This window comes from Thamnophis elegans, chromosome 2, assembly GCF_009769535.1.
Source record: "Thamnophis elegans isolate rThaEle1 chromosome 2, rThaEle1.pri, whole genome shotgun sequence".
NCBI lineage: Eukaryota > Metazoa > Chordata > Lepidosauria > Squamata > Colubridae > Thamnophis > Thamnophis elegans.
In genome coordinates, this window is record NC_045542.1 from 169,764,318 (window position 1) to 169,791,400 (window position 27,083).

A 27,083-nucleotide genomic window follows, 5' to 3' on the forward strand; every position below is an offset into this window, starting at 1 on the left:
CCTGAAGTGAGCAATGAGTTAGACTGCAGTACCTGCATTCTAAACACTGCGCCACCCTGGCTCTTGATATAATGGGAGAATGACCTTGGGAGATGAGAGAAGGCAGAGAAATCAGATAAAAGAAGGACGAACCTGAAGCTGAGTAATGGACAGAGAAAGAAATATAGTGAGGATCCACCGTGACCAATCAGATGGTAAAAAGAGACAGCAGGTGAGTTGCACTTTCAAACCTGCAAGGTTGGTATCAGCCTCTCAGGTTCAGCAGACCAAACAATAAACACAATAAGATTAGTTAACTGTAAACCACATCAATAGAGTCTTGCAAGCCTGAAAGTTATCCTGCCACATCTTTTTAGCAGTTGATCAATTAGGACAGGTCCCTTCCACGTTTCTTTCTGTGCTCATTACTTCATTTTGAGCTCCTTAGGCAGAATCTCTTCTGTCTGTCTTCCAAGGTCATTTTCACGTTCCATTACAAGCCACCACATGAAATGATGAGTTCTCTTTTACTGGAAATCTCAAAGCAGAGGCCATCTTGGTCTTCTGGCCAAGGTGATCCAGATGATTCTACATTGAGACACCTCTGAGACAGCCTCGATTAAGAATTCAGGAGTGATCCAAGGAAGCATCTATGTTTGATGGAGAACCAGAATTTGGCTTCTTGGTCTGCTTCCTTCCCCAGTACTCCACACTGGCTCTGGGACTCTGTGTCAACTTCAAAGGGAGATTTTACTTATTGCAGCCATTGCCACTTTTCAGCTGCCACAGAGTCAGGGAGTGGAAGGATGTCATTTCCAGACAGCAACAAGAAATCGTCCCCTAGGAACCAAGGTCATCTAACCAGATGTTCTACTAAGACTCGGACAGTTTTCCATAACAACAGTTGGACATTTAATTGGACAACATGACCTGCAATTATGGGGAGGGAGGGAGATTCTATTCATTATTATTATTATTATTGTTGTTATTATTTTATTTTTATTTACATACAAAATACACACACACAAAACTTAGACGTACACTACATTTACACAAAACAGTACAAACGGGAACTTCCTGTTCTTTCTAATAGCAATTGCAAATCGATACAATTATCCATATGTTATTTCTCCTAATATATTTCATTTGCGTTTCACCATTTTTAACCCTCTTATTTTATTCATCTATCTGCTATATTGGGTGATTACCTCTAATAAATTTAAACTCTCTTGAGTGTGTGTGTGTGTGTTTGTGTGTCTGTGTGCATGTATGTTAATTTTCCTTAACTTCTATTTGGGTTTTATTGACTTCTTTTATTGATCCTTGTTTCTTTCCTCCATCCACCTAAACCATTTCCCCCAAATCTGGTAATATTCTGTTTCTTCTTTTCCCTGGATTTTTTTTGTTAATTTGTCCATTTTAGGACAGTCCAAAACCTTTCTTACTATTTCATCTTCTCTTGGTATCAATTTATTTTTTCATTTCTGAGTGAAGGCAATCCTCACTGCCGTAATTATGTATAAAATTAAATACTGGATTCCTTTTTAAAACTTCGCAGTCATTTGATCTGGTTTCAAATCAATTTTGACTCCTGTTATTGACTCTAGCCAATTTTTAATCCTTTTCCAATACTTTTTAGCCTCCTCACACGTCCACCATATGTGATAATATGTTCAGTGTGTTAATTCACATTTCCAACATTTTGGTGAACTATTTGCTGAAATTTTTGCTAGGCTTACTGATGCTAAGTGCCATCTGTAAAACATTTTGTACTGGTTTTCCTTGTATGCAACCAATAGTATTATTTTTAAATTTGTCCCCCACATTTTTTCCTATTTATCTAATTCAATATTGTAGCCAAAGTTCTGTGCTCATTTTACCATTTGTTCTGTCACAATTTCTACTTCCATTTTATACTTCATAAGAAATTTATATATTTTCCCTATCTTTCTGAGCTTTGGATTATTTTATTTAATTTGTGTGGTTCCATTTGGATGCCGTACAATTTAATATCATTATTGTGTTTAGTTTTGATTTGCAAGTAGGTTAGCCAGTCAACTTTCATGTTTTGTTGTGCCAATTTTTTGATTGTTTTTAAATTTCTCTGTATCTTAACACTTTATTCATATCTGTAAAATTTGGGTGCATCGTCCTTTCTGTCGGGGATAGCCAATTTGGGATTTTCACATAGTGGGTTTTTTAAAATTTTGAGCCAGTTTTGCAATAACACATTTCTAATTAGATGTTTTTTAAAGTATTTGTGTGTTTTATTTTTATCATCCCATAGGAACGTATGCCAACCTGCTTGCAGATCATGGCCTTCTAAGGTCAAAATTCTTTTATTCTTTAATTCTATCTAGTCCTTCACCCATCTGCGCATGTGCGGGACTCGGATGGCTGCCTGGCTTCTCGCTTTATAGAAATCACTGCCAAATAGAGAAGATCTCGAGAGCCTCCGGATCCCTTTTACATCGCTAACAAACCTTCCCGGTGGGGCTTGGTCCTAGGAATCGCGTAAGGCTCGGCTGTCATCCGGTAGCTATCCATGGCCGTCTCCCGAGCAGCGGAACTGCTGCAGCCTGGAACGGTGATTGCGGCGTGAGGGGGAAGATGGCGGCGCTGTGCTACTGAATCATAGCAACTGCAAATCCTTTGGTGCCCCTTCCCCCTTGCCTGCCTGATTGATCCGAACGGCGCAGTGAGCCTGGGGACTCAATTTCAGCTGTGAAGCTATGAAGAACGAGGGGTCGTCGGAAACTTTGAGATCGTGGAGCGGCGGATCGGATGGCTGGCTGTGTTTGCCGCCACCGTAGCCACCCCAGACGCCCCCCCCCCGTTCTATTCTGCTCGCCTCGCCGCCTGCTGCCTTGCTGTCCTGTGATCCTCTGGCGAAAAGATCTGGCCGTTCATTTGTCTGGTGTGGTTGCTCGGGTGGAGAGGAAGAATGGTGCTCTGAATTCCAGCCGAGGAAGCGAGAGGCCTGGATGCCCCCCCTTTTTTTCCAACTTCTGGCCTCCGTGTCATCATAGCCTCTTCTGGACATTGCTCCTTTGCCTCCCTCCCTAGCCGACAGGAAGCCTTTTACCATCTCCCTAGCCGCTTTGACTCTCCTCTACCTTGGCCTGTGTCCGATGTCCTGCCTGTAACATCTGCTCTCCCCCGCCCGTCTGCCGCCTGCCATTGCTCTGGTTAGTTAGATAGGTTTAGATAAGAGATAGATATAGTTAGTTATAGGCATAGGTATAATTAGATAGTTAGATACAGTTTAGAAATAGTTACGAGGGCAACGATTGGTTGCACCCGAGGTGCGGGAGGGATTGAATGGCAGGGATTAGGGCTAGGGTCAGGGCTTGAGGTAGAGTTAGGGCTGGGCTAGGGCCAGGTTAATGTAGGATTAGTATTAGATTAGGTTGGTGCTGGGTTAAGATTGGGTGGGGTTAGGGTGTAGGTTAGTGTGAGGCTAGTGTTAGATTAGTGATTAGGTTTAGGAGTAGGATTGGGAGTGGGTTGGGATTAGGAGCGATAGAGGATGGCGGCTGCAAGGGTGAGGACTTGGTTTCGGAAAGATCCACGCTCTCTCCCCCCCCCTAGAGCAGCTCAGGCCAGTTTCAGACTTTGGCCCCCCCAGACTATAAACCTTATTTAATATCAGGAAAGAGACTTCTGTGCATGCGGTCCGCTGACCTTCTTTTGGACTCTAAGAGGGATGAGACTGACCGGTTGCTACTTGTGAACATCAGACTTTCATGCCTTATCCTTTCCCATGCACGACTGCCCTGTACACTATCGACTTTTGGTCTGGTAGCCGTGGATGTCTCTCCGGGACATAGAGGAGAGAGAGGAGCGGAACAGTTCTCTCTCCACTTTTACATCATAGTTTGATAGCGCACTATCACAGTGCTCCGTGTATTTTTAACGTATGATGAGTGCTTGAGGTGTGACTGTGATGTATGTATGTACCCACTTTTATCATATAGCTGTGTTTTTTAAATTGTCGTGGGGGAGTGTTTGTTTGGATGAGTGAGTACGTTTGAGAAGGTTGGACTACAACCAGGTACCTCCTACACTGAGTGCCTTGCAGAAGTGTTAGGGGGGCCTGGTTTAACCCCCAGCCTTAGAATGTATGGTTCGAAGGGTTTGCCAGGGATGTTGATAGCCCTGGGGGAGGGTAGGGGGCCTATGGACACGGGAGTGGGCCGGAGCAATATGGTCTTAACTGGGAGGGGTAGATATGGCGGGGACTTTAGGGCAAGCCATTACCGGGGAAGGAGGGTTCGCTATGTTACAGAGATCCCTCCTTCCAGCCCTATTAGTCCCACTCCAAGGCCAGATGGCGCGAGTTGTCAGGGCCCTGGTCTCAGGCTGCTGTTGCTAAATGCCAGGTGTGTGGTTCACAAGGCTCCCCTTGTCCGAGACTTAATTTTAGACGAGGGGGCAGACCTGGCATGTATTACTAAAATCTGGCTGGGCCCGGAGGGAGGAATCCCCCTCACCAAGATGTGCCCAGAGGGTTTTCAGGTGCTTCACCAGCCGCGACCCCAGGAAGGGGTGGGGGAGTGGCTGTGGTTATCCGAGAGTCTTTAATTCCTCGTAGGATCCCTGCTCCGGAGCTTGTCGGGTCTGAGTCCTTGCTGGTGAGGTTGGACCCTGGGGGTCAAGTGGGCTTGCTGCTAACGTACCTGCCTTCCAACAGCGTCGCAGCAGCTCTCCCCTCGCACCTCGAGTCAGTAGCCGAGCTGACAGTTGAGTTCCCCAGGCTTGTGGTGCTGGGGGATTTCAACTTGCCTTCACTCGGCGAGCACTCTGATGGGGCGCAGGAGTTCATGGCTTCCATGAGAGCCATGGGCTTGACCCAAGTAATTCAGGATCCGACTCACTCGGCGGGTCACACACTTGACCTCATATTCCTCTCGGAGCAGTGGAGTTGTGATCTTGGTCTGAGGGGTATTGAGATCTTGCCCCTGTCGTGGTCGGACTACTGCCTACTGAGGCTTGACTTTCGGAGGCCGATCCTCCACTGTAGGGAGGAGGAACCGATTAGGTGGTTCCACCCCAGGTGCCTTATGGACCCTATGGGCTTTCAGACAGCGCTTGGTGTTATACCTGATACTCTCGCCCGCGATTCGGTTGGGACGCTGATCGCTGCTTGGAACTCGGTGGCGGCAGGGGCCCTTAACCAGATTGCGCCTTTACGGCCGATCCGAGGCAGTGGATCCAGGAGGGCTCCTTGGTTTACTGAGGAACTCCGGGAGATGAAGCGCCAAAAGAGACATCTAGAGCACCGCTGGGGATCCAGTAAGTCCGAGTCAGACCAAGCACTGTTAAAATCCTGCATCAGAGCCTACCTCCGGGCAATTCAGACGTCAAAAAGAACTTACATTGCCGCTCTGATAGCTTCCGCTGAGTCACGCCCAGCCGCCTTGTTTAGGATAGCCCATTCCCTCCTCAAAGGGAGAGATACGGGCACTCCTTTACAAGGTAAGGCTGAGGAATTCGTCCAATTTCTCGCGGATAAAGTGGCTTAGCTTCGGGCAAACCTGGACTCCAATTGCGCAGAGCCAGCCGAGGTACCGGGGGAGGATCTTGAACGACACCGTTGGATTGATTTCCAGTCTGTTACCCTTGAGGAAGTGGACAAGGCCATCGGAGCAGTGAGTGCCTCCACATGTGTACTGGACCCGTGCCCCTCCTGGCTGGTCGCGAACAGCAGGGAGGTGACATGGGGCTGGATCCAGGCGATAGTGACCACGTCTCTCTGGGAAGGGTCCTTTCCCCCCTTTTAAAGGAGGCGGTGGTGAGACCCCTTCTGAAGAGACCGTCCTTGGATCCAGCTGTTTTAAATAACTACCGTCCAGTCTCCAACCTCCCCTTTGTTGGGAAGGTTGTTGAGAAAGTGGTGGCCTCTCAGTTCCGGCAGTCCTTGGAAGAAGCCGATTATCTAGACACCTTCCAATCTGGTTTCAGGCCTGGCTACAGCACGGAAACTGCTTTGGTCGCACTGACCGATGATCTCTGGAGAGCCAGAGACGGGGGCCAGGCCTCCGTTCTGGTCCTCCTGGACCTCTCAGCGGCCTTCGATACCATCGACCATGGTATCCTTCTGCGGCAGTTGCGAGAGGTGGGAGTGGGAGGCACCGTTTTTCGGTGGTTCTCCTCCTACCTCTCGGGCAGGTCGCAGTCGGTGTTGGTTGGGGGACAGAGGTCGACCCCTAGGCCCCTTAACTATGGGGTGCCGCAGCGGTCGGTCCTGTCCCCCCTCCTGTTTAACATTTACATGAAGCCGCTGGGAGAGATCATCCGACGGCATGGGATAAAATACCACCAGTATGCGGACGATACTCAATTGTATCTGTCCGCCCCGTGCCAGCTCAGTGAAGCAGTTGACGTGATGGGTCAGTGCCTGGAGGATGTGAGGGTCTGGATGGGGGTTAACAAGATGGCTCTCAATCCTGACAAGACTGAGTGGCTTGTGTTTTTTCCTCCCACAAATTGGCAAGGTATTCCATCTCTCAGGCTGGGGGGTGAAATTATACGCCCCTCAGACAGGGTTTGCAATCTGGGAGTCCTCCTGGACCCACAGCTGACCTTAGATCATCATTTGTCAGCTGTGACCAGGGGGGCATTTGCCCAGGTCCGCCTGGTGCACCAATTGCGTCCCTACCTGAACCGGGAGGATCTTACAACACTCACTCATGCCCTTGTGACCTCAAGATTGGACTACTGTACTACGCTCTACATGGGGCAGCCCTTGAAGAGTGTTCGGAGACTTCAGCTGGTCCAGAATGCAGCTGCGCGAGCGATTGTGGGTGCGCCACGGTACACCCACATTACATCTATCCTCCGTGAGCTGCACTGGCTGCCTATTGGTCTCCGGATATGCTTCAAGGTGCTAATTATCACTTATAAAGCCCTACATGGTATTGGACCTGGGTACTTGAGAGACTGCCTCCTGCCAATTACCTCCCATAGACCCATTAGATCCCCCAGATTAGGCCTCCTCCGAATTCCATTTGCCGGCCAATGCCGGCTGTCGACCACCCAGAGGAGGGCCTTCTCTGTGGCTGCTCCGGCCCTTTGGAACAAGCTCCCCATGAAGATTCGGACCCTTGCCACCCTTCAGGCCTTCCGGACAGCCGTTAAGACCTGGCTGTCCCAGCAAACCTGGGCTTGAGTCCCCCTCCCGCTCGAATTTGCTGTGCTTGCTGTGTTTTTTAAATTTCTTGTATTACTGTCCTGTTTGTCTTATTTTCTGTATTTGTTCCCCTTTTCCTGGTTTTTGTTCAGCCAACCTGAGTCCCTTCGTGGAATAGGGTGGCTTACAAATCGAATAAATACCAAATACCAAATACCAAATTCCAAATGTTGTTAATGCTAATGCGTATAGCTCCCAGTTTGGTAATGCTAAACCTCCTCTCTCCTTGCTATCTTGCATTGACTTTAATTTAATCCTCGCTTTTCATCCTTGCCATATGAACCTAGCAGTTAGTTTGTTTAATTTCAGAAAAAAAGTTTTACCTGGATTATAGTTTTGTGAAGTATTTTTGAATAATATGCTTCTTTTCTTCCGATTTATGTTGAATATTTCCCTCATCATCTTTTAATTGATATATTATTCTTTTTTCTCTTTCATTTTTCAATCTGTATGCCAGCCGTCATCCAGGTTTGTTGGCTTGTTCAAAGTAATTTTGTTTGGCCGCTTTAATTTTCTGTGTTAATTCTTTTTGAGTTATTTAGTTAATTTTATGTTTTATCATCTCTCTTTTTTCTTTTTTAATTTTATTCTTTGGGTCTTTCTGTAATTCAGCTTCGGCTTCCTTCAGTTATTTTGCATACATTCTTGTTGCTCTTTTTGTTTTCTGATTTTCCCCGCAATGTAGACGATCATGAGGCCTCTTATATATGCTTTCATGGTATCCCAGAGATCTTAAATTGAGGTGTCTTCTTTTTTATTTATTCTAAAAAATAATTTTAATTCTTTCTCTAGCATTTGAGTGTATTCTATTTCATTTACGATATTTAGGTTCCTCACCCATCTTTTTCTTCTTTTTTGGCCTTTCCATTTTAATTTTATTGGGTTATGATCTGCCCACTCATTTATTTCAATTTTGATTTCCTCTTATTGATTACATAGTCCAGATGATATCCAGGCCATGTCAATTCTCGATAAGGACTGGTGGGGGTTCGAATAAAAGGTATATTGCTTTCTTGTTTTCTGTCTTTCTCTCCAAATATCATGTAGTTTATATTCCATTGCCATCTCAAAAAAGGATTTAGGTAACATATTTTTTGTCTTATAATTTCTTTTACTTTCATAGTCCATCTTTTTATCCACTATTGCATTATAATCTCCAATTAAGCAAATATTTTCATATTATAATTCATTTATTTTGTTGTGTAATTTCCTGTAGAATTCCTCTTGTTTCTGATTTGGTGCATATCTCACTACTTAATAATATTGATTTTTCTGTTGTCTCTAATTCAATCATTAGTATCCTGCCTTCTTCATCAGAATAGACTGCTTTGGAGTTTATTTTTTTCTTTATATAGGTTGCTATCCCTATGGCAAAATTTCTGGACTGTGACATTGGGCTACCCTCGGTCCACATGCTTTGTCCTTCTATTTTTCCTACATTTTCTTCCCCGAAAATTGATTTATGGACAATTTCCTTTGCTTCTCCTACCCTGGAGTCCTCCCCCAGCTTCTTATATTTAGTTGTGACCGCTATCTTCTGCTGTAAATTGTAAATAAACGGCTGCAAGTGATCCTATTTGAAGCACACCTCTATGGACAAGTAAATCTTGGGATGAAACCAGCAGGAGGCAGGATCTATCTGGACCCCAAATGAAATGCAGTCAGAACTCACCTTCTCAGGGGAGAACTCAGCGTCAGGTTTCAAGAGATAGACATTCTCATCAACGGCATGGATGGCACAGATGTAATCATACAGGCGTGAAATATGGAGTTGGGTTTCCCCTCCAGGCATACCTTCTTGATCAGAGAACCACAGTTTTGCCTGTAAACATAAACCAGGTCTTTGAAAAAGCCACTTCCTCTCGGTGTGGAATGAATGGAAGGAGAAATGAATGGGATGAAGTCATCCTTGTTGTCATGCATATTGTAACCTTGAATTGCCCTCTGTGACTAATCTCAAACTACAGTTTGACAGGCTCAATGGAACTATTGGCTGACCCCCCCCCCAAAAAATAGGTTTAAGGTGACTTCCAGTTTGACGTCGTTGCGATACAATTGTAGGTACCGGGGCTCCACTACCCTAGGCTGAACTCTCTTCATTGGGTTTGAGTTTGAGTTTGAGTTTTATTTCATTTATATGCCGCCCTTTTCCCTAAGGGGACTCAGGGCGGCTCACAACTCAAAAAGGGAAGGGGGGATACAAACAGTTTAACAAGAACACAAAACTATACATAGTTAAAAAGCACAACAATCATACCATTCGAGATAGGGGCAGCGGATCTTTAGCCCCAGGCCTGTCGGAACAGCCAGGTTTTAAGGGCTATGGGGGCCCCTTAAAGGGCTAAAGTCACTTTGGAGGGGTGACAAAGAAAGGAGTGACATCTTGTAGACCGCAGAAAGTCACAACTCTCCTGCCTGATCTGAGGCTTATCCTCCCATCCAACAATGAAGAAAAGATATTGATTGATATTAATATTTTTTTAATTGCGATATTAAAACAGACAAGAGATGAAGGATAGAAATAGAGTATCTACCAATATAAGGTTTGTGATATTAAGATATAGAATAGAGGTAGAAATTAGAAAGGAAGGGAAGATAATCATGCATATTTCTATACAATATGTTACAATTACCGGTAGTAGGTAGATGAAAGGACCAGAAGTTGAAAGATGATTGTATTATGTACAATGTTATTATAATTATGGGAATAGGATTAATGTAATGAAGGCTATCAAAATTGTTTTAAAAAAGGCTTAAGGTTAGCAGATGTTTGGGTTTTCTTTCCATTGCAATTTATTTATGACCCACTGAGATACCAGTAGTCAAGGGAACAGGTCTGGCTAGGATATAACTGATTACATCAGCCTGGGCCAGCAGATAGAAAAAGCGTAACTCAAGAGCTTTTTTTTCTCAAAGGATCAGGAGCAAAGAAGGCTTTGTGGATATTAGCATCAATAAAGCGAAGGAGCACCAGCTTAGAGAAGACCTGTTCTGGGTCATTAAGATTCTGCCTTTCTTTAACAGTACAACACAAAATACACAACGTTACCCCATCAGGGAAGCACTTTTCTACGGTGAAGTCTCTCGAGTCAGCAATGAGTTCTCCGCTGGGCAAAATGGTGTAGATGAGCCACTGGGTGTTGACAGCATTTTCGACAAAAATCCAGTGTGTCAAAACGAACTCCCCTTTGGTTTCTAAAGGATGAAATTCCCGGGTGAAGGGGATTGAAAGAGACATATAAATTTAATCAGGTAGGTAGATAGGTAGACAGACAGACAGACAGAAAAAGGAACAGACAGACATATGATGACAGATATAAACAGAGATGGATGGATGAATAGAGATAGAGGGATGGATGATAGAGATAGAGATAGATAGATAGATAGATAGATGGATGGATGGATGGATGGATGGATGGATGGATGGATGGATAGACAGACAGACAGACAGACAGACAGACAGACAGACAGACAGATGCATAGATAGAATTAGTTCCAGTTGGAATACATCAGACTTCACCAGGACGACAACAACATGCTGGGAAATGTGAGTCAAAAATGGATCAATGGAGAACCAGGAGCTGAAGGAATTCAGCTGCTGTCTTCTTCTCAATTGTGAGGGCTTGTCTTCTCCTCCACAATAAATGTTAGGTTTGTGGTGGCAATGATCAAGTCGGTGGTCCTTCTTGTTTTGGGGATCCATGAAGCAGCAGGTGAATCTCCCTCCAGTAACATCTCCCACTGCACAGGAGGGCAATGGACATAAAACAGGCCCCATGGCACATGCCATGGAGTCCTTCAACCCTTTGCCATCCTAAAAACCCTAAATGCTGCCTAAGACCCATGAGTCAGTGCTGTTAGTAGTGCCTTCCCATGGCTCTCCAGGGTTTCTTGACTCTGGGTTGAACCTGGGGCCTTCTGGGTACCAGGTGATTGGGAACTGCATCCCATTCTCTAGCCTTCATTCATTGCATGTTTTGGTTGTCCTTGAAAACAAAGTCACATCCGGCGTGCCAGCCTGCTGACTACAAGAGACTGAGCCCCTAATTCCCTCTGTGGATCTCTGAGAAGGGCCTGTCCCAGAGGAAATGGAGCATAGGCATCTGGGCAGCCTTTTACCGTAGTTGCAAAGAGGCATCACTGCGATGCCCAGCAAAAACTCAGAGCGAAGGAAGCGGCTGCGGAAATTTGAGGGAAATGACCTGTTTCTACTGCTTGAGACTATACCTTTCTTCTGCCCAATGGCAGGGCTGGCTATGTGTGCCCACCTCCCTTGCCCTGCCAGTGTGAAATCAGATATAGTGAACCCAGCTGTGAGTGGGAAAAGGATGAGAGGTTTGTCAGACATGAAAGAGGCACCCAGCATTCAGCAAGAGAGAACTGGAGCCCCGGGTGGGATTCAGCTGATTCAGACCGGTTTGAGCGAACCGGTTGTTAAATGGGTTGAATCCTACCACTGACTGGAGCTCTATAGATGGAGACACCCTGGGAACCTCTGGGAAGCTTTTTGTCAAGCAGGAGGAGGGAGGGTCATTTGGAGGGAGAACATTTACCTTTTCCCTGTTCCACTCGTTGCCTGTGTCTCCCTGTTCCTACGATGTTCTCATTAGACTTCATCTGCATGGAAAGACAAAACTCCTGTTAGATATGCAAGGGCTTGGAGAAATCAATTGATTGGTTGATTGGTAGGTAGGTAGGTAGGTAGGTAGGTAGGTAGGTAGGTAGATAGATAGATAGATAGATAGATAGATAGATAGATAGATAGATAGATAGATAGATATTGATTGATTGATTGATTGATTGATTGATTGATTGATTTTCAACTCTAACCACTGGCTGTCATGCTAGATATGCGGCCCCCTAGGATTGCGGAGCTGCAATTGTCTAGCTTAATCTTTTGATTAAAAGAATAGAATAATAATTCACCCATGGTGTTGATCAGGAATCTGGTGAATTTGATGATTGCCTGAAGGGAACATATGTTGAAATGACAAGGCTAAAATCCAGGCCTATGCAGGCCTTCGTGGCCATGGAAAATCCCAAAGGAAAAGACTAGCCTGTGGATTAGGCTTGTGACCAAAAGCACGGAAGGCGTGCTTGACTATTTTTATAATTTCTGTATTTCTATATCATCTGTTGCATGCAAGCTTCCTCTTATGTCACCAAGCAGAAGCAAAGAAATGTGTAAATATCTGCCTCAGCCTGTGTTTGGGATTTCTCCACCTTTAGGGAGGACCAGGGGTGAAATCCTCCCAGTTTGGCCAAACTGGAAGGGACGATTGTCGTTGGTTCTGCAAACCAGTAGTAAAATAAAAGCTTCCTAGGATAGCATGGCTCAGCTGTGAGCCGCACAATTGTCGGAAACCTTTTCCCTGCTTTTAAAAGCATTTTTCCTGCCTATCTGCCTGAACGAGCAGGTAGAACCAGTTCGGGAGCATGGCCAGTCAAGTTACTACCTACTCGTCCGAACCGGTCCAAACCGGTTGGAACCCACCTCTGCCTCCCACCAGTCAACAAAGCCAGAAATGTTTGAGAATGTGTGCGCTCCTGCTACTGAACCGGTAGTGAAGAAAATAGAATACCATTGGTTGGCTCCCGCTTTCAACGATCGAACGGAGAAGCGAAGAGGCAGGAGAGACGAAGCGGGAGCCAAGCCGGGTCATTCCTTCCAAGAGGCAAGTTTCCCATTGAATGACTCGCTGCCCTAGACCCTCTGCAGTCCCTCTCGTCTGGCCAGAATGCCAGCGAGAGTGTTGGGCTGAAGGAAGGAGGGATACACACACTCGCGTTCTCCCCCTCCCTCCCTCCCTCTCTCTCTCTCTCTCTCAAATGGCAAATCTGAGCAGCCGCTGCTGGGAGCCCGTCCCATGCCTTCTCCCAACCCACACCCCATTCTCTTAGCTACTTTCTGCCTTGTGATTGCTGTCTCCAGGCTCTCCTCTCCTATTATCGTGGAAGGCATCTCATTGGGGTGGGGGGGAAGCAGGCCTTTTTCCATTTCAAGGAGCTGCCGCTCCTCCCCCCACCTCTTAGAAGGCCAGCCAGCTGCCCGCCAAGCTCTCCGCGGAGACTCACCCAGAGTTTTCACCGCGATTTGCCTGGTGAGGGGAGGTGGCAGGTTGATGCAGACCAAATCCACAGTATAATAAATACAAGTATAATAAATACCTTCCTCCTCCTTCTCCTCGCTGCGATCTGGATGCCCGACGCACCTTCCTTTTCTCCGCGTTCGGCCCTTTCGCCTGGAGCCTCAAGATTATCAGCAATGCAGGGTTGCTATGTTAAGGGCGCCCAGTCCCAACTGGGAACTGCTGCTGCGGCACCCGATCCCTGCAGCAGTGGCTGGCTCTGCTCCCGGCCACGGGCCCCTGCCCTGCCGCGTCCAGCACGTCTTCAACAGCATGACCCGGCATCCCAAGGGGAGTTCCCCCCCTACCTAGCTGCGTTGTGCACACAGGCAGGGATTCAAGGTATCCGGCTGGATTCCTTGAATCCCTGCGCATGTGGGCAACGCAGCTAGGTGGGGGGTAGCTTTGCTTGAGATGACCAGGCTATGCCCTCCATAGCCTGGTCATCCCAAGCGAAGCTCCCCCCCCCCCCGCCTAGCTGTGTTGCCCACACGCGCGGGGATTCAAGGTATCCGGCTGGATTTTTTGAATCCCTGCCCGTGTGGGCAACGCAGCTAGGCAGGCTCTGCTTGGGATAACCAGGCTATGGAGGGCATAGCCTGGTCATCTCAAGCGAAGCTCCCCCCCTGCCTAGCTGCGTTGCCCACACCCATGGGGATTCAAGGTATCCAGCTGGATTCCTTGAATCCCCATGCGTGTGGGCAACGCAGCTAGGTGGGCTCTGCTTGGGATGACCAGGCTATGGAGGGCATAGCCTGCTCATCTCAAGCGAAGTTCCCCCCCCTGCCTAGCTGCGTTGCGCACACGCGCGGGGATTCAAGGAATCCAGCCGGATTCCTTGAATGCCCGTGGGTGTGTGCCATGCAGCTAGGAGCGGGGAGCTCCGGGTCATTCACGTTTGGGATGACCTGGGCAGGGAGGGGCAGCGGCAGCGAGCTGGGCGGGGCAACCCGCTTGCTGTTGAAGACACACTGGATGCGTCAGGGCAGGGGAGTAAGCCATCGAAGAAGGCGCCAAAATAAAGCGGGATCTTTTGGGAATGGCCCGGGACGCGGGAAAAATGATGAGAAAGCATGCCTGTCCCGCCAAATGCGGGACGTCTGGTCACCCTGGACATGATAGCAGTCTTCCAGTATTTGAGAGGCTGCCGCAAAGAGAAGGGGGGTTCAATTTATTTTCCAAAGCACCAGAAGGCAGGACCAGAAACAATGGATTGAAATTAATTTAGGAGAAAAGCAACCTGGAATTAAGGAGTAACTTCCTAACAGTGAGGACAATTAACCAGTGGAACAGCTTTGCCTTCGGAGGTTCTGGGTGCTTCATCACTGGAGGTTTTAAGAAGAGACTGGACAGTCACTTGTCTGAAATGGTATAGGATCTGCTGTTTGAGCAGGGGGTTGGATTAGAAGACCTCCAAAGTCCCTTCCATCTCTATTCTGATTGATTGATTGATTGATAGCTGTTTAACAAAGCGAAGCAAACATGCCTTGTAAATGCAGCCTTGGCCTGAAGACTCACCATGTAATAGAAGACAATCTCATCCTCCTTCTCATCACCTAGGTTAAGGCTGTATTGCACCCGAATGTGCTCCAAGTGGCGGCAGCGGAGCGTCTTTGAGGCAGGCTTGATATTTAGGTAACTTTTGCTTGGAGAATAAAGTATGTACACTGTGTGACTTGCTCTACCGTGACTGGGTGTAATCCAGTGCTCACTATTACACCAAGGTTTCTCTTGATATGAAGCCTGAGAGGAAAAGCACAGATTTAGAGAAAATAGGTGGGAAACTGGCTGAGAACATTTCGCTGACAAGGGCGAGAGAGGTGGATGATAGATGATAGAGATCAGTGGTGGATTCCAGATTCCGGTTCCCTTTCCAACCGGTAGGGTTGGAATGGGCCCGGCGTCACCCACATGGAAATGCATGGCACGAATGCACATGCGTGCAGCACGTGCTTCCATCATACCCACCTGCGATGGTTCTGCAAGCCTCCGCAATGCTCCAGCTGCTCGGCGGAGCGTCACGTAGGGGCTGTAAGTGCCATGCACGTGCGCGGAAGTGCCAAAAGCTTACAGCACAGGTAAGGAGCGAGGGCGGGCGGGCCCTCCAGAGTACCATATTATAATGGTACCTAGTGCTCTGGGCAAGCTCCGGTACGCATGTACCGGGGCATACTGCCTGCAACCCACCACTTAGAGATAGACAATAGATATATTTATAAAGTAGATATTCAGTAGATATAGAAATAGATAGATAACGGATGGATGGAAGAGAGAGAAAGAGAGGGGGGAGAGAGAAGATATAGAAAGATGGCTAGATAGAGAGAAAGGAATAGATAGAGATGATAGATAGATAGATAGATAGATAGATAGATAGATAGATGGATGGATGGATGGATGGATGGATGGATGGATGGATGGACGGACGGACGGACGGACACACACACACACACATACACAGGTGGTATTCAGCAGGTTCTGACAAGTTCTGGAGAACCGATAATGGAACTTTTGAGTAGTTCAGAGAATCGGTAAAGAACACCTCTGACTAGCTCCATCCCCATCTATTCTCTGCCTCCCGAGTCCCAGATGATCAGGAGGAAATGGGGATTTTGCAGTAATCTTCCCCTGCCATGCCCACCAAACCATGCCCACCAAGCCATGTCACGCCCACCAAGCCACGCCCACAGAACCTGTAGTAACAATTTTTGAACCCCACTTTTGGATAGATGATAGATAGATAGATAGATAGATAGATAGATAGATAGATGTAATGTGATATCATATGATATGAGAGAGATATAGAAAAAGAGAGAGATAGAGAGGCAACCAAAAGTCAAGAGGGGGTTTGTGACTGTGCTCTGGAAGCCACACTCCATTTGTTTTACCCTGTCACACACACAACCCCAAAAGATTGGGCTGGTTGACTTGGTTGCAGTCAGCAGGCTGATTTTCTCACATGTAAATTTCATCATATGTAGAAATAGGTATGGCTTTGCATAGTAGTGGCTTCCCTCGTGGCTTTTTTCACCCCTCTACAGACATCCCTGATTGATGTTTGAGTACTGGACCATCAAATTGTAATTCTCCTCCCTACAGTCAATGGGCCAGGCTGGCCAGAGGGGAACATTCCCCCTATCCCAGTGGAATGGAATAGTCCTGACACCTGGAAGGTGTGAAAAAAGGAAGGATCCCTAAGTACTTTTAACTAACTAACCAGAATAATTTTATCTTTATTGTCACTTTAAATCTATACTAATCGGCACATATTAAAATGAAATTTCTTTGCATATAGCTCTCAAAGGGTCATCATCTCCAAAATACACTGCATAAACATAACTAAAATATAAGTAAATAAAATAATAATAACAACAACAACAACAACAATAATTGATTCAGTTCCCCACAGCTGGATCAAAAAATGCCTGAAAATCTTGGGCATCAGCAGCAACATACAAAAATTCGTGGAAACTTCAATCAACCTCTGGAAAATGAAGCTTATGGCTAATGAAGAAGAACTGGGTGAAGTTGAAATTAGAGCCAAGGTGGCGCAGTGGTTAAATGCAGCACTGCAGGCTACTGCTAGATCAGCAGGTCAGCGGTTCAAATCTCACCGGCTCAGGGTTGACTCAGCCTTCCATCCTTCCGAGGTGGGTAAAATGAGGACCCAGATTGTTGGGGGCAATATGCTGACTCTCTGTAAACCGCTTAGAGAGGCCTGAAAGGCCTATGAAGCGGTATATAAGTCTACTGCTATTGCTATTGCTATTGCTATTAAACGAGGCATTTTCCAGGGTGATTCCCTTTCACCCCTACTTTTTATACTCTGAATGCTGCCACTGACAATCATTTTAAAGAAGGTGAACTGTGGATACGAACTTGCAAAGAAAGGACTGAAAATTTCACACTTGGTGTACATGGATGATCTGAAGCTGTTTGGTAAAACAAAAGCTGAACTAAATTTATTAATTGAAAGCACAAAAGAATTTAGCCAAGACATTGGTATGCAGTTTGGAATTGACAAACGTGCAACAATGGCATCCAAAGCAGGCAAGGTCGTAGAAGTTGATGGAATACAACTTGAGAATGAAGAAATGATAAAGGCAGTAAAACCAGAAGAAGGCTACAAGTACTTGGGGATTTTAGAGGCCTCTCAACTCTCTTCATCATCGTGATGATCCCACTATCAGTAAGCTTTAAAAAAATGAAATTAGGCTACCAAACAGCCAAAGAAGCTGAAAAAGTTCGCATTTATTATATATGGATAATTTGAAACTCTATGGAAAGTCAGAAATAGAAATCCAATCACTGACAAACACAGTCCAAGTATTCAGCACCGATATTTCAATGCAGTTTGGCATGGAAAAATGTGCCACTGTATCCATAAAAAGGGGCAAAATCACTACATGAGAGGGAATTGAAATGCCCAATGGCCAACTAATTAAATGCAACGAAAATGAAGCCTACAAATATTTAGGCATTCTGCAGTTGGATAACATCAAGCATGGAGAAGTAAAAACTATTGTCAGGGGAGGGTACACCAACAGAATTAGGAAAATTTTGAAATCTAAACTGAATGGTGGAAATACAATCAAGGCCATAAATACCTGGGCAATACCAGTTATAAGATACAGAGCTGGTATAGTTAACTGTACACAAGCTGATTTGGACATTTTGGACCGAAAAAACAGGAAACTAATGACAATGCACTACAGTTTACATCCACGTGGTGACACTGATAGACTTTACCTGCCCCGAAAATCAGGTGGCAGAGGATTATTACAAGTGAAACAAACAGTTGAAGAAGAAAAACATGCATTGGCTGATTATTTAAAAAAAAGTCAAGAACATCTATTAATCGAAGTAAAGAACAAAAATCTATTGAAGATCCAACAGACGAAACAAGAATACAGAAAAGTTGTGATAAAATCAAGAATGGAGAGTTGGCAGAACAAAGCATTGCATGGCCAATTTCTGGAAAAAATAAAAGATAAAGTGGACAGTGAAAAACCTTGGTTATGGTTAACAGCAGGTACATTAAAGAAAGAAACAGAGTCACTAATCCTGGCTGTGCAAGAACAAGCTATCCGCACAAATGCCATTAAAGCCAGAATCGAAAAATCCTCTGATGATGCCAAATGCAGACTTTGCAAAGAAGCTGATGAAACTGTTGATCACATACTCAGCTGCTGTAAAAAAATCACGTAGACTGATTATAAATTGTGGCACAATTCAGTAGCACAAATGATCCATTGGAATTTGTGCAAAAATTATAATATTAAAACAGCAACAAACTGGTGGGAACATAAGCCTGAAAAAGTCACCGAAAATCAGATGGTCAAGATCTTGTGGGATTTTAACATACAAACGGACAAAATACTGGCGCATAATACACCAAACATCACACTGGTTGAGAAAAATAAGGTCACAATCATAGACATCGCAATACCAGGTGATAGCAGGGTCGACGAGAAGGAATATGAAAAAATTGCAAAATACCAGGACTTAAAAATCGAAATTCAACGATTATGGCACAAACAGCAGTGGTAATTCCAGTGGTAATTGACACACTGGGTGCTATTCCAAAAGCACTGGAATTACATTTAAAACAGTTAAAAATTGACAAAATCACCATCAGTCAAATGCAAAAAGCTGCACTGCTTGGATCTGCATGCATATTACGAAAATACATTACGACGTCCTAGGCCCCTGGGTGGGGCCCGACTAGTAATCAATGCCAAATCCAGCGAAACAGCTGGCCGCTGTGATACAATCTGTTGTTGTGAAGAATAATAAATAAACAAGCAGGTCAAAAGCAGCCTGGAAGCAAGATACGATTTGGAGAATAGGAGATTGCAGTAGTAATTGAAGAGCTGAAGCAGAGGGTTGTTGCCATTGCTGAAAATATTAAACGGTATGAAATTCGAGTAACTCAGTTCAAAGAAAACTCACAGTTCAGAGCATATCACCACCAGTTTTATAAGAGCTTAGAAAATGGAGATGGAATAACAACAAATAAAAAGCTTGATAAAGAGAAAGCTCTGAAATTCTGGAAGAATTTGTGGGAAAACAACAAGAAGCACAACAGAAATGCAAAATGGATCAAGCAGGTTGAGGATTCTATTAAAGTGCATAAAATGGAAGATGTGAAAATAACAAAAGAAATGGTGCAAAGGCAGTCAAGAAAAGTGAAGAATTGGAGTGCACCTGGACAAGATGAGCTACATGGTTTCTGGCTAAAGACACTTACAAATATGCACGTAAGATTGGCAGCCCAAATGAACCAGATCTTAAAAACACCTGAAAATGATGAATGGATGACAACTGGAAGGACATTTTTGATCCAAAAAAGATAAAGAAAAAGGAAAGAACCCTGGAAACTATAGGCCAATCACCTGTTTGCCAACAACATACAAGCTCCTTACTGGTATCATTGCAAACCAAATTTACAGACACTAGGAAAGATATGACTTGCTTCCTGTAGAACAGAAAGGATGCTGCAAAAATTCAAGAGGAACAAAGGACCAACTGCTGATTGACAAGCTAATCCTAACGAATTCAAAGAAAAGACGAACAAGCTGTTCATAGGTTGGATAGACTATAAGAAAGCATTTGATTCAGTTCCCCACAGCTGGATCAAGAAATGCCTGAAAATCTTTGGCATCAGCAGCATACAAAAATTCATGGAAACTTCAATTAACCTCTGGAAAATGAAGCTTATGGCTAATGGAGAAAAACTGGGTGAAGTTGAAATTAAACGAGGCATTTTCTAGGGTGATTCCCTTTTACCCCTACTTTTTATACTCTCAATGCTACCAATGACAACCATTTTGAAGAAGGTGAACTGTGGATACGAACTTGCAAAGAAAGGACTGAAAATTTCATACTTGGTGTACATGGATTATTTGAAGCTGTTTGGTAAAACAAAAGCTGAACTAAATTTATTAATTGAAAGCACAAAAGAATTTAGCCAAGACATTGGTATGCAGTTTGGAATTGACAAATGGGCAACAATGGCAATCAAGGCAGACAAAGTCCTAGAAGATGATGGAATAGAACTTGAGAATGAAGAAATGATAAAGGCAGTAAAACCTGACTTGATGCATAATAAAGTCAAGGAATTAACCTCAGCCAAGTACATTCAACGAATTAGCAAGATATTGAAGTCCAAACTGAGTGGAGGAAACATCATAAAAGCCCAAAATACCTGTGCTATACCTGTAATTCGATACTCTGCAGGAATATTTGACTGGACCCAGTTGGAGTTGGACAATTTGGACAGAAAACAAGGAAGCTTATGACAATGAATCATGCTTTGCACCCTAAAAGTGATGTTGACCGATTGTATCTACCAAGAGCAGAGGGTGGTCGAGGACTCCTACAAGTAAAACAGACTGTGGAAGAAGAAAGACACAGCTTGAATGATTACATCCAGAAAAGTGAAGAACCAATGATTAAGGAAGTAAATAAAGGAGGTCTTTTGAAGACGACTAAGTTAAAAGCTGAATATAAGAAAGAAGTAATTGAGAAGTGAGCTGAAAATTGGAAAAGCAAAGCTATGCATGGCCAATACTTGAAAGGTATTGAAGGCAAAGCTAACCAAAAACTAATTTTGAACTGGTTAAGATCAGGAGTACTGAAAAAAGAAACAGAAGGCTTTATTTTGGCAGCTCAAGAACAAGCCTGAGCCACAAACTCCATGAAGGCAAAAATTCAACATGTTACCACCAACAGCAAATGTTTCCTCTGTAATGAGAAAGATGAGACAGTCGACAACTTGATCAGCTGCTGCAGCAAAATTTCACAAACTGACTACCTACAATGCCATGACCGCGTTGCTAAGATTATTCACTGGAAATTGTGCCAAAAGTTTGGATTTCAGTACAGCAAAAACCACTGGGAACATCAGGTTGAGAAGGTTTTAGAGAATGAGAAAGTCAAGATCTTGTGGGACTTCAGAATCCAGACTGAAAGGCACTTAGTCTACAACATACCTGACATAACAATAATTGAAAAGAAAAAAGTATAGTTCATTGACATTGCAATACCTGGTGATGCCTGAATTGAAGATAAACAGCAAGAAAAAAATCACAAAATACTGGGATTTGCAAATTGAGGTTGAGCGACTGTGGAAAAAGAAATCATGTGTTGTCCCAATTGTAATTGGAGCCCTTGGAGCAATACCTAAAGGGCTACCTCGCTATTTGGAAATTCTAAATTTACCTTACTTGAACATTCAGACTTTACAAAAAACTACCCTACTTGGCACAACTTATATTCTCCAACATTACCTTAACAGCTCCTAAGTCCTTGTTACTACTCAAGCTGTTGAGCTACCAACCAGCCCCAAAGGCTGTGAATCTCACCAAAGATTAACCACATAATAATAATAAAATGAAACATGTAACAGTGATACCCATTGTCATTGGGGCACTTGGTACCATGACCAAGAATTTGATACATCAACAAATTGTAGTTTCTTGCAATAACACCAGTGGAACTGCAAAAAACTGCGCTACTCGGAACATCTTATATTTTAAGAAGATACTTGGTTGATACCGAGGATGCTGGCAGCAACCCGTATCAACCATTAGCACCAGTCAATGGTATTTGTGATGCATTTTTGAATGTTCAGTTGACTGAGTTTCTTGTTTAATTAATAAAGCAAAACATAAACATAAATAATATATACCCACAGTTTACTGGATGGATGGCATAGGGAATAAAGCTGTTACAGAATCTGCTTGTCCTGCTAGAAATACTTTGAAATCTGATCCCTGGGGGGAGCAACAGAAACAAACCATAAAGTGGGAATGTCATAAAATACAGTCGATGCAAAGCGAGAAGACTAACCGTAAAATAAAAATCGCCGCTTGTGAAATCATTGGTTTCTATGGAGAATTCAGCTCTCCCCTGAGCGTCCGTCACTTGCTTCAGCCACTGGTGATTTGTCAGTATAAAAATCTCCACCGTTCCATTGTTGATTGGTACGTCGTTGATGTCTACCAGCTTCACCTGCACATGAAAAACTGCTACATGAACCCAACTGGTTGTGGCCTGAATATTTCACAATTTACCAAGGCAATTTCTATTCTGCTTTTCCTTCAGGACGCCAAGCTTTCCCACCACGCCATCCTAATTTTTCCCCATCACTACAACTCTGTGAAAAAGCGGAGACTAGCAGGAGAGACTTGGGCCTGGGAGTAGCTTTTGGGGCTGCGGCTGAGAAAGAAAGGGAACTATTTCTAAACCCAAACAAGGAGTCGCGGAGAGATGGGTGTTACATCTTGGTTTGATAAACTGACTCTTCATTAGGGAAAAAGGGCTTTGGGAGTTTCAAAGCAGAGCAGCTGCAGGGGATGATAGCCATAGCACTTCTATACTGCCCCATGGTGCTTTACATACTCTCTGGATATTATACAATGTCAGCATTTTGCCGCCAACCATCTGGGTCTTCAGCTGCTGGCTAACTCACTACTCGCCACCAGCAGTTTGATGTCCTGAGTGGCTCGATGTTGACTCAGCTTTCCATCCTTCCAAAGTGGGCAAAATGAGGACCCAGATGGCAATATACTGACTCTGTAAACCTTAGAGAAGGCTGTAAAGCACTTCAAAGTGGTATATAAGCCTAAGTTCTATTGCTATTGCACTGAGGCATGATTGGGACTTTGTGGTGGCTGCCATCTTGACTTTTTAGGGTCACCACTATTATTTCCATGAATACCCCTGCTTAATAATCCTGGAGGGGGGCAGGGAGCTGAGGCTCTGAGTCAGGATTTAGGCCTGGCTACAGCACAGAAACCGCTTTGGTCGCATTGATCGATGATCGCTGGAGAGCCAGGGATGGAGGTCATGCCTCTGTCCTAGTGCTTCTTGACCTCTCAGCGGCTTTCGATACCATCGACCATGGTATCCTTCTGCGACGACTGCGGGAGGTGGGGGTGGGAGGCACTGTTCTACGGTGGTTCTCCTCTTACCTCTCGGACAGGTTGCAGTCGGTGTTGGCCAGAGGGCAGAGATCGACCCCTAGGCCCCTGATGTGTGGGGTACTGCAGGGTTCGGTCTGTCCCCCCTCCTATTTAATATCTACATGAAACCGCTGGGTGAGATCATTCAACGGCACGGGATAAAATACCACCAGTACGCGGACGATACGCAGCTGTATCTCTCCTCCCCGTGCCAAACTCAATGAAGCGATGGACGTGATGTGCCAGGGCCTCGAGGCTGTTAGGGACTGGATGGGGGTTAACAAGCTTGTACTCAATCCAGATAAGACCGAGTGGGTGCTGTGCTTCCCTCCTACTAATTGGCCAAGTGTTCCATCTCTCAGGCTGGGGGGGTCAAACAGTACGCCCCTCAGACAGGGTCCGCAATTTGGGAGTCCTCCTGGACCCACAGCTGACTTTTGAACACCACTTGTCAGCTGTGACCAGGGGGGCATTTGCCCAGGTTTGCCTGGTGCACCAGTTGCGTCCCTACCTGAACTGGGAGGCTCTCACAACAGTCACTCGCACCCTTGTGACCTCCAGACTGGACTACTGCAACGTGCTCTACATGGGGCAGCCCTTGAAGAGTATTTGGCGACTTCAGCTTGTCCAGAATGCAGCCGCGCGAGCGATTGTGGGTGCACCTCGGTTCACCCATGTAACACCTATCCTCCGCGAGCTGCACTGGCTGCCTATTGGTCTCCGAATACTCTTTAAGGCGCTAGTCGTCACTTATAAAGCCCTTCATGGTATTGGACCTGGGTACTTGAGAGACCGCCTGCTGCCAATTACCTCCACCAGACCGATTAGATCGCAGACTAGGCCTCCTCTGAATTCCATCCGCCGGCCAGTGTCGACTGGCGACTACCCGGAGGAGAGCCTTCTCTGTGGTTGCTCCGACCCTCTGGAACGAACTCCCCGTGGAGATTCGCACCCTCACCACCCTCCAGGCCTTCCGCATAGCCCTTAAAACCTGGCTGTTCCGACAGGCCTGGGGCTAAAGAATCGTTGCCCCTATCTGAATGGTATGATTGTTGCGTTTTTAATTATGTATTGTTTTGTGTTGTTGTCAATGGTCTGTATCCCCCTTCCCTTGTTTGAGTTGTGAGCCGCCCTGAGTCCCTTTAGGGAAAAGGGCAGCATACAAATGAAATAAAACTCTAAAACACTCACTCTTTATGTCTGAAACAGGGAAAATATAATATTCTGCCTTTTTAATATTTCCCAGAATATTTCATTCTTCTAGGAGAAGGGTGGGTGCAAACTTTCTATAATCCCTCCTTTGGGCCATAAAAGTGTGGGTTGAATGCTTTTTCTCGCCCAAGATTAGGAATTGATCTGATCACGGAGAAAGACGCTGGAAACACGGAGGCTGCTTGGAAAGATGGTTTAATGGTGGACAGGACCACATGGGTTTTTGGGTCCTGAGCAAATGAGCACATGGGTGAGTGAAAGAGAAAGATTTATACCCTCTCTTGGGCTTTGGATTTGAGTTTCCTGTTCTTGTGGCAAGGACCCGTTTGGACCCGTTTGGGCGAACCAGCAGGGGAGCGAACCGGTTCGGTCCACTGATCAGGTGGGCCTGGGCCCACGGACCCCTGCGCTTTACTTACCTATATCCTCTTAGCTGATTTGCATGGCAGAGCGGATTGCTGCGCCTCAATTGTGTTACTCCCCAGAAGTAATGTGAAAGGTAAGTTTTGCCTGCACATCAGGCACAGGCATGCGCAGAGCACACGATCACCAAACCGGTTGTTAAACCAGCAGGATCTCACACTGGGGAAGGGCCTGTATTCTGATTGGTTGTAGACTCCCATGTGGCCATGTGGGATCATAGGTAAAGTTTGATCGACACTTTGGGCTGATACAATGATGGGGCTTTGTTTGTGGCTGAATGGCTTTGCCCTGAAGGATAATCCCATCATCCTGGAGCTGAGGTCTTTTATCCCTCCTCCCTCCCTCCTTTGATTGAAATGGTATAAGATCTTCTGCTTAAGGCCTTTTGGGCACCAGAGCCCCATTCCAAGGAAATAGGCTTTTCCATGGACCAAAGTGGGTGTGGTTTCACATGCTGCCTGCCTCCCACAGATGGGGCTTCGCTTGTTTGTCCGGCCCTGTTTCTGGCATACTGTGGCCCGGTACTGGTCCATGGACCAGAGGACGGGGGGATTCCTGAATTACAAGACCTCCCAGGTCCCTTCCAAGTCTGTTATTCTTATTCCTTAATGCTTTTACTCTGCTTTTGATCATTCTAGCTCAGGGCAGCTGGGCAGCTGCTGTTAGGGTGAAGAAATGGCATTGGAGCAGACTGGAGGGGCCGGCTGGGCTGATATGGCTTAAATCCAGTTATGCAGAAAAACCACAGCTCCCATCTTACCTTCACGACATAGGGAATGCCGAGTCTATAGTAACGGTCTCGGTTTTCAAAGATAATTTTGCTCAACGTGGACGTGATCCCAATGTATTCTGTAGCGTTCATCTCCACTCCTGTTGAAGAGAAATGTCATCTGCAAAAGGCTTTTCCCTTCCTCTCCAATTTCCCAGAAACTCCTTGTCTCTGGAGTGCCAGGAAGCCTGACTCTTTTGATGGACATTCACCCTGCGTTTATGGATTTCTGCTTTGGAGATTTGAATAGTTGATCTCAGGGTCCTCCCTTGTGCAGATTTCTCTGACATGTCTATGGAGATTCTCAGTCATCCAGGTTATGGTTGTCCCAAAGATGATTTTTTTTTCAAGAGGCAACTGGACTTTCTGGTTTTTCTTTGAAGACATTTCGCTTTTCAAGCCAAGAAAGTCCTTCAAAGAATGGAAGAAGCTTCTTGGATGAGAAAGGAAATGTTTTCAAAGAAAAACAAGAAACTCCAGTTGCCTCTTGAAAAAGCACCTTATGGATTTCTGATATACTAATTCCCTCTGTTGGATTGAATTTGGCAATTGGTAGCCCTTTAAATGTTTCCCCCCATTGTGACTGGCTCAAAGGGGAAATGCACAGCCCAGGGAATCTGTTGTCTGAGAGACACATCCATCATCATTTGGCCAGCACAAAAGTGTGGAATGTGGTAACTTTTCCTGCTGAAGGGAGATCTGTTTTTCTACCTACATTGGCATGCTTTCAAACTGCTAGCTTGGCAGGAGCTGGGGCGAGGACGGGAGCTCACCCAATCCTGCAATGCTCGGGACTCGAACCTGAGCTGCCAGTTTTCCAGCTGATAAGCCCAGACTCTTAACCACTGAACCAACATGCTCTTTACGGGATATCAAATTTGATTCGTATGTCTCAGACTGCTTGCAACCAGCTTATTTCCCCCCCTCCCCCGCAAAATCTCATCACTTCCTGTTCTGTGAAATGGGTGTTGGAACAGAGAACAGTTTTCTCATTGTTAACTCAGATACTCTCTTAGACTTAGACACAGGGTGTTTTTTTCTATCAAGGTTGATTCAGCCATCTATCCTTCCGAGGTGGGTAAAATGAGGACCCATATTGTTGGGGACAACAGGCTGACTCTGAAAACCGCTTAGAGAGGGCTGCAACAGCCATAGCCCTTAGACTATATACCACTTCACAGTGTTTTATAGCTCTCTCTAAGTGGTTTTACAGTCAGCCTCTTGCCCCCAATAATCTGGGTCCTCATTGTACCCACCTCGGAAGGATAGATGGCTGAGTCAACCTTGAGCCTGGCGAGATTCAAACTGGGAAATTGCAGGCTGCCGGCATTCAGCAGAAGTAGCCTGCAGTACTACATTCTAACCACTACGCCACCAAGCACTGTAAAATGGTATATATATATATATATATATAT

The 27,083-nt window shown here is 45.3% G+C and overlaps 1 protein-coding gene across 1 annotated transcript in view; it reads right to left on the bottom strand.

Annotated features, from left to right (window-relative positions):
* LOC116503347 (alpha-1-macroglobulin-like) overlaps positions 1-27,083 on the bottom strand; it is a 63,817-nt gene that overhangs the window by 13,589 nt on the left and 23,145 nt on the right. The window contains exons 10-15 of the mRNA XM_032209712.1: positions 25,660-25,769; positions 22,150-22,311; positions 14,818-15,042; positions 11,725-11,788; positions 10,221-10,366; positions 8,844-8,993 (exon numbers count right to left, since the gene is read on the bottom strand). Coding sequence (XP_032065603.1) covers positions 8,844-8,993; positions 10,221-10,366; positions 11,725-11,788; positions 14,818-15,042; positions 22,150-22,311; positions 25,660-25,769 — 857 coding nt within the window. The remainder of the gene's footprint in view (positions 1-8,843; positions 8,994-10,220; positions 10,367-11,724; positions 11,789-14,817; positions 15,043-22,149; positions 22,312-25,659; positions 25,770-27,083) is intronic.